General features: G+C 54.2%; 1 protein-coding gene across 7 annotated transcripts in view; it reads left to right on the forward strand.

The window, feature by feature from the left end:
• The window catches only part of Rara (retinoic acid receptor alpha), a 46,370-nt gene that overhangs the window by 26,863 nt on the left and 11,391 nt on the right, over positions 1 to 8,116 (forward strand). The window contains exon 1 of one of the 7 annotated variants that reach the window (XM_031350890.1): positions 5,168 to 5,833. The exons of the other annotated variants lie outside the window; for them this stretch is intronic. Coding sequence (XP_031206750.1) covers positions 5,665 to 5,833 — 169 coding nt within the window. The 5' untranslated portion in view covers positions 5,168 to 5,664. Of the gene's footprint in view, positions 1 to 5,167; positions 5,834 to 8,116 lie in introns of those variants that run through there. 7 annotated transcript variants of the gene reach the window in all.

Raw genomic sequence — 8,116 nt, forward strand, 5'->3', positions numbered from 1 at the left:
TAGCATTAGTAATCCAGCCCCCACCCCCACCCCACCCCACCCCCGCCCAGCTGGACCCCAAGTTGCTGAAAATGCCATCCAGCCTGAAGTCTGATACCGGCTTCCCTACTTGCTCCAAGAGCCAGAAGAAGTCTTTCAAGTCTCTCTGCCCATGCAACCTTGGGCAGGTCACTCAACCTTTCTCGGAATCTTTTTGCCCTTCTGGCCCGTCTCTGCTAGGCTGCTTGCTGCGAGGCCGCTGTGACCCGCTTGCTGGTTGTGGCCTGCCATAGCTTCGAGCACCTTGAAGAGTGGGGGCGGGGAGGAAGGACCGGGTATTGTCTTGGAGATGGCCGCCCTGTATCAGGCCCCGATGTCTGTCTGGCACCTGGCCTAATGCCTTCCCTCTGTCCCTAGGGCAGAGGAGGGAGCCCTGCTTGGCACAAGGCTGGAGGTGGTGGTGGTGGCAGCCATGAGGATTCAGCCCACACCTGCCAAGGGCTTGCTGTGCATAAAACCCTGGGGGGAGCTGGGGATGGGAGGTGTGACTGAGCAGGATGAGGCCACAGCCTGCCAGCCACTGCCACCCAGTACTTCCCAGCCCCTGCTGCAGGCCAGAGCCTTCCAGTCCTCCCTCCCTCCTGTCACGGGCCCCGGGGACACCATGTTCCTCCTTGACCTGCTTCTCGACCTCATGGCTGCCAGAGCAGACATCTCACCCCAGCTTTTCTGTCTAGCTTTGGAAATCCTGTTCTTCCTTCAAGGGGACCATTTTCTTTTGTGTTTTTTTTTTTTTTTTAAAGTCGGAGATCTTGAATGAGGACTCTTCCCAGAATCCTTCTCAGATGTTCCCATCCTCATCACAGTCTCTTCCCTTCCTCCCTCACTCCCTCCCCCCTCCCCTCTGTTCTACAACTCTTATCTCTGCCATGGAGTTACTTCTAGACGCTTTCTATATTGAGTACTTGTTATTTGGGAGATCTTTGCCTGACTATGAGGGACAAGTGCCTCAGGTCCCTTAGCATCTTGAAGCTGTGAGCACAGGGTCTTCTACCTCCCTGGTGCCAGGAGTTGCATCACTGAGCAGAAAAATGTGAAGGGCAGCTATGCCAAAACCTCGCATTTGCCCTGGACACCAGCACTCCTTTTGCAAGCCTCTCCTGCCAGTCCAACGTCTTCTGTCCTGCAGTCTGTAGACTCTCTGCTGTCTCAGGAAGCCAAGAGCTATGCACCAGATACTACCTACCCTCCCTCCAGCTCCCCACCACTGACTCCATTTTTCACACTTCTTGTGAGGGCCAGGGAGATGGCTGATTGGGCTAAGGCGCTTGCCACCAAGCTTGATGATCTAGGTTTGATCCTGGCGACCCACACAATGAAAGAAAGCCAATTCTTGAAAGTTCTTCCTCTCTCTTTTTCCTCTCTTAAAAAGATTTAACTTTATTTTATATGTGTAGGTATTTTGTACTTATACACATTGGATCTGCTAGAACTGGAATTAGGAATAGTTGTGAGCCACCAATAGGTGCTGGGAATCAAAACCAGGGTCCTCTTGGAAGAGTAGCCATTAACCTTAACTGTCCATCTTTTTTTTTCGAGACAGGGTTTCTCTGAATAGCCCTGGCTATCCTGGAACTCACTCTGTCGACCTGCCTCTGCCTCCCAAGTGCTGGGATTAAAGGCGTATGCCACCACTGCCTGGCAACTGTCCATCTTTCTTTCCAGCTTCCCCCTACACACACACACACACACACATACACCCCTACCTACCTACCTCTATTTGGGTCCCACCATATATCCCTAGTTGGCCTGGAACTTACAGAGATCCATCAGTATCTACCTCCTAAATGCTGGGATTAAAGGTACATCACTGTACCCTTTGAAAATTGTCCTCTGACATTCACCCACATGCCATAGCATACATAGCATACAGTAAATGAGATGCGATTTTAAAATGTCTGTGAGTTCATCCTCCTCCTCCTCTATTACCACTTCTTAGGCAAAGCCAACCTTTGGGGCTTGGATTACCATAGCAACTTGCAACTGGACACATCACAAGAGGGCATCAGATCCCATTACAGATGGTTGTGAGCCACCATGTGGTTGCTGGGAATTGAACTCAGGACCTCTGGAAGAGCAGTCAGTGCTCTTAACCGCTGAGCCATCTCTCTAGCCCTGAGAGTTCCCTCTTTACTTCCTTTCTTTTTCCTTCTTTCTCCCCCACCCCCCACCCCTTTCTTGTTTTTTTCCAGACAGGGTTTCTCTGTATAGCCCTGGCTGTCCTGGAACTCACTCTGTAGACCAGGCTGGCCTCAAACTCAGAAATCTGCCTGCCTCTGCCTCCCAAGTGCTGGGATTAAAGGCGTGCGCCACTACTGCCTGGCTTCTAACTGGACATTCTTGCCATCTTGTTAACTCATTCTTCATAACCTGAAAAGGTCTTTCCACTATAGTGGAATCCAGCCTTACTTAATCTTCCCATGGCTTCAAGCCTACAAGCCCATCTGGGCTGGGCTGGCTTTAGCCTAGTCTCCAGGCTGGTTTTGTATCTTCTCCTGTGGATTTTTCTTTCTTTCTGTTTTCTTTTTTTGTTTCTTGAGACAGGGTTTCTTAGTGTAACCCTGGCTATCCCAGAACTCATTCTGTAGATTAGGCTGGTCTTGAACTCACAGAGAGCCGCCTGCCTCTGCCTCCTCCCTAGTGCTTGGATCAAAGGCATGCACCACCACTGCCTGGCCTCCTTTGGAGTTTTACTCTTCAGGGTCTTCTTCCAGTCGGTAGGGTGAGCACACCATCTGTGGCTGTAGGGACCTTCACATTACTCTCACCACTCACTGGCCCTCCTCTCTGCTTTACTCTGAACTTCAGCTTTCTTTGGGTCACTGCCTTGAGTTATCCACTGACCCTTGAACTTAATTTCCCCTAAGATATGTCTGTGTCATATTATCACTTGCCGATATTTATGATGGATTTATTTGCCTATTTTCTGTCATTTTATAAAGTCTTTTAAGGGCAGGCTCACCAGGACAGCCATATAGAAGGCACTCAAAAAATAAAATTGATCTTGAGTTGGCCTGGTCTGGTAGGAACATAAGCTTTTGGTAGCTGAGAGTTCCCTCTTTTTAAAAATATTAATTACAGGGCTGGAGAGATGGCTCGGTGGACAAGAGCACTGACTGCTCTTCGGAAGGTCATGAGTTCAGATCCCAGCAACCACATGGTGGCTCACAACCACCCGTAATGAAATCTGATGCCCTCTTCTGGTGTGTCTGAAGACAGCTCCCCTATACTCATTTATAATAAAAAATAAATCTTTAAAAAAAATATTAATTACACACACACACACACACACTGTTGCTCTCTTCAGTCACATCAGAAGAGGGCATCAGATCCCATTACAGATGGTTGTGAGCCACCATGTGGTTGTTGGGAATTGAACTCAGGACCTCTGGAAAAGCAGTCAATGCTCTTAACCGCTGAGACATCTCTCTAGCCCTGAGAGTTCCCTCTTTCCTTCCTTCCTTTTTCCTTCTTTCTTTTTTCCCTTTTTTGGTTTTTCCAGACAGGGTTTCTCTGTGTAGCCCTGACTATCCTGGAACTTTCTTTGCAGACCAGGCTGATCTCGAACTCAGAGATCTGCCTGCTTCTGCCTCCCAAGTGTTGGGATTAGAGTGGGCCACCACTATCTGGTGACCCTAGAACTTGTGATTCTCCTGCCTCCACCTTCCACTGCTGGGGTCACAGGCGTGTGTACTGCATACTGCTTTAACAGCTTGGGAACATCTCCAGCACCCCCTCAAAGCTCTTTATTTATTTATGTATTTATTTATTTATTTTTTACAAATTTGAGACACCTTTTCACAGTGTTGCCCAGAATGTTGATTCATTCTGTAGCCCAGACTAGCTTTGGATTTGTGACCCATTTGCCTCTTGTCTCCCAGATAGCTGGGATAATAGTCGTGTACCTACAGGCCTGTCTGTAAAGGTTCTTAGAGTTGTTGTGAGAACCGAATGACCTCATTCTATAAAGAAGTTAGCTTTGGGCAGGAGATAGCGCATTTGTTACAGTGCAAGCATGCAGACCTCTGGACTTCACATAGGATGTATAGAAGGTTAACATGCAGACCAGGCTTGTATGATGGATAATAGGTTACCCTGGTCTTCTCTGGGTATCTCTTCTTTCTAGGGACCTACCTAACGCAGGCCTTTCTTCTACTGAAACAGTCGTCCTAGGGAGGAAGTGGTTCAACTGGAAGTCTCCTTTTATCTGTCCTGGGCTGGCCCATCCTGGTTCCCGGGTTGGGAGACACCCTGGGCGGAGCTTTGTTCGCCGGAAGCACGCAGAGTGTGGGAGGAGAGCTCCCCGCTTGTGTTTGTGCTAACAGCTCAGTTCTGCCGCGTCGTATTCCGGCGGGTGAGCCGCCAGCCGGAGTCTCACATGATGTCACAGACAGTGACACAAGCTGGATGTCTCATTCCGACACAGCGCCCAAGCTGCACAATGTCACACCCGGGACACCCAGCACGCTGCATTCGTGGTTCTAACGCTGGGCCACCTGCATCTGGGTCCTATGCCTACTGCCCGCGTGCTCGGAGTTTGGGGCCGGACAGGACCGAAAAGGGGGCCAGTGGGCGAGCCCCGAGGGCGGGTTGGCGAGCTGGTGATGTCACGGGCAGCGGTGGGTGGGTCACCCGGAGGTGAGGTGCCGCCAGGCGAGTTCAGCAAGAGTTCAGCCGAATTGCATTAGGCAAATGAAGCAGGGGCTTGTGGGGGGGCGTGTTTAGGGGGAGGACACCGGGACCACCCCACCTCCCCGCCTCTGCATCGTCCAGCAGGGGATTGACCAGGAGCACAAGGAAGGCTGGGAGCCGGAACTGGGATGGGGGAGGATGCCCTCTACCCATCGGTCCAGCCTCCCGGTGCACCCTGCTATCCATACCCAGCCAGGTTCTATGCACTGCGCATTTCCCGCCTCTGCTCCCTCTCTGAGGCTGCCCCACTCGTGGTCCACATGCAGCCTTCTGGCCCGCGCTTCCCTGCATCTCTCCCGCTGCAGTGGGACCCGCAGGGAAAGGGTTAAGCCAGGGGCGGCGCCTGGCCGGGGCGGGGCGGAGGCTAGGGGTTGGGATCCCAGAGAGGGGGCGCGCGGGCTTGGGGGGTGGTGGCGCGCACACGGGAGTCTTAGCAAGCGGCCGGCCGCCGGGCCAAGCGGAGGCGGGGCCGTACGGGGGTTCCCCCACCCGCACCCGGAATCTAAGCCACGGAGAAGCCCGGGAGCCCCGGCCGGCAAAAGGAAGTGCTCGGTGACCCCCGTCTCCGCCCTGATCCCGCCCCGGGCCAGCGGACTTGGGGAGCCGCTGGACTCTGCCTGGGACACCGGAGCCTCGAGCTCTCGGGCCACCGGGCGCTCCCTACGAGCGAGCGCCAGCGCCGAGGGACCTCCTCCTCCAACCTGCACAACTTCCCGCTTTTCACCTGGGACCGGCGGAGTGACCTGCGGACTTAGGCGCGGGCAATTGTGGGCTGGGCGCCCCGCTGAGGGGCTGCCCGTCGGGGCGAAGGGACTTGTCCCTTTGCCCCCCCACATACACACCAGCCGATTTGCACGGATGGCGCCTCTGGCTGAGTGACGAGAAACCTGTGCAGGACTTCCCCTCCTGGATCTCCAGCTTTCGCGGGGCGAGATGTACGAGAGTGTGGAAGTCGGGGGGCTTGCCCCCGCCCCTAACCCCTTCCTAGTGGTGGACTTTTATAACCAGAACCGGTCCTGTTTGCTCCAGGAGAAGGGGCTCCCTGCCCCGGGTCCCTACTCCACCCCACTCCGGACTCCGCTTTGGAATGGCTCAAACCACTGTACGTACCGGCCTTCGCTGTGCTACCTTAGGAGGTGGGGTGGGGGGTGGCGGTGGCGGGAGGAACCTCTCTGCCCCTCACTTTCTCTCCGTCTGTCTCGCTGTAACTCGGATGTCCTAGCTGGACGGTTGCCCTCCACCCAGTGACCCTGGCGCACTACCATGTTAGGGCTCAGTAACTTTGAGCGTTCCTTCTCCAGGAGACGTGAAATCTCAGCCTCTGGCGCCCCATTTACATCTTGGTTAGGATCCACAGCTTGCTGGAGGGTAGGGTAAAGGTCCTAGCTGTGGGCCTGTCTGTTCCGAAGAGGAGGGGCCACCTCCCCAGATCCCACCCCTGCCAAAGCCTAGGGTGAGCTTTCTCCTGGGCGGCAGCTATGCCCCAGCTCCTGCTCTTGGCTGCAGGGGTGGTATGGACTGGTCCCTGTCTTTGGTGTTGGAAATGGGGTGTGGCAGAAAGGGACTTCACCAGACAGTTACCTTCCCGGTCACCTCTTTATACTTTCAGAGGCACCTAGTCCATCTTGGGGTAAGGTCTGGTCCCAGGCACCTGGTTGACATCCTGGAGGCCTTGAGGCTGTTGTAAAGAATCTTCGTTGGCTGTTCTCTAGGGGGTGTTTGGTGTTTAAGGCCTGGGGGTGGGGGGGAGGTCCTTTGGCAATCAGCATGCATCTACACTGCTCGTGGGTCTTTTTTGTTACCCTGTCTAGGGAAATAGAGCCATACCTTGTATTGTTAATCAGGAGAACTGATGTGAATCCTGAGGTTCTGGCAGCTGAGCCCTCCAGCCTGGTTCTGGCGGGTTCAGGCTATGCTGGGCGGGAGGGTTGTTACCACCCAGGACCTGTGCGCATGCCCCAGTGTGCACACCTGGGCATGTTTATGCCCAGCTGTGAGGCAGTGTGTATTCGTGTGACTTCCCTGTCAGGGAGCTGGAGCCAGGGTATTGCTAGGTGGCTCAGGTTTCATCTCCCACTCTGTTGTGGGAGCAGTTCTTCCCAGGAGGGTCCCCCACCTTCCCATACCTGCTGCCACTCTTCTGCATGCCAGGGAGCAATGGAAGATGAAGTCTCTCATGGTTCTCGTCCTGTGAGTCTCGACCCCTGGGGGTCGTCTACCAATCCTTTCACGGGGGGCCACACGTCAGATATTTTGCACATCATGATTCGTAAACGGTAGCAAAGTTACAGTTACGAAGTAGCCATGAAAATTAATTTTATGATGGGGGTCGCCGCAGCATGAGGAGTCATACTAAAGGGTCACAGCATTAGGAAGGTTGAGAACCACGAGCATAGCATATTGAAGAAGGCTGGAGTAGCCCACACAAACCTTCGTGCATCCTAAGAGAGACCTGAGGTGAATGACCCCTGACTCCTGCCCTTCCAGAGACACCTCTATCTGGCCTTTCCTATTGTCCTGCCCCCTGACCTATTGCCCTGCCCCCTGACCTTTGCCTCCAAGGCAGAATCAGCTGTGAGGTTTCAGACGAGGAGGGGTGGGTGATCATCCTTTGGAGAAAAGCAGAGGTGAGAAGTGGTTCCTTAACCCTTCCCATTATCTCAGAGCTGTAGGAAGGAGGCACCCCTAGGGGGAATAATTGGGCTGAACCTTCAGGCTCCCTTCTCTGCCCTGGGGGAAGCTGGGATTTAAGCTCCCTGGGGTCCAGCTCCTATCCCTTCCCCAGGCCCTCTAGGACAGCTGAGCTCTTGGCCCAGAACTTGAAGGGAGGAGGCTTGCAGAGAGCCGGGGTGACAGCCCACGCAGGAGCCTCCCTGCTCGCCCCCTCCTCCAACCGCTTGGACGTTGGGGAAGTGGCGACCTGTCTGCACACAGAACCTGCTGTGGGATAGCCTGGCTAGAGCTGTGTTCGCCAGCCTTCACCCCTTGTGGGGGCTAAGTTGCCCTGGAGCAGACAGTAAGGACCTGAAGTCAGGGTGGCTACCGGACTTGGGCTAGCACAGCCTGTATTACCACCTTGAACAAGAGCCTTTTGGTGTGTGGAGACTATCTGGTGCCTGGAGTCACCTGTAGTTGTCTTAGAGAATACTACGCCGTGGCCGCCACCAATGGAGGGAAGATAGCAGGTTGGTTGTGGGTGGAGACCTGCTGGGTATCGCAAAGCCCGGAGACTTTGCTTCCCTCCCACAGCCCCCATTTCAGTGCACTAGAGGACAAGGGGTGCACAGGATGTGGCTCCCCATCTGTCCCCCACCAGTCTCCATAGCTTACGCCTCCGCCTGCTCCCAGACATCCAAGAATGTGAAGCACGTGGATGCCCTTAGTG

The sequence above is a fragment of the Mastomys coucha genome, unplaced genomic scaffold (assembly GCF_008632895.1).
Source record: "Mastomys coucha isolate ucsf_1 unplaced genomic scaffold, UCSF_Mcou_1 pScaffold5, whole genome shotgun sequence".
NCBI lineage: Eukaryota > Metazoa > Chordata > Mammalia > Rodentia > Muridae > Mastomys > Mastomys coucha.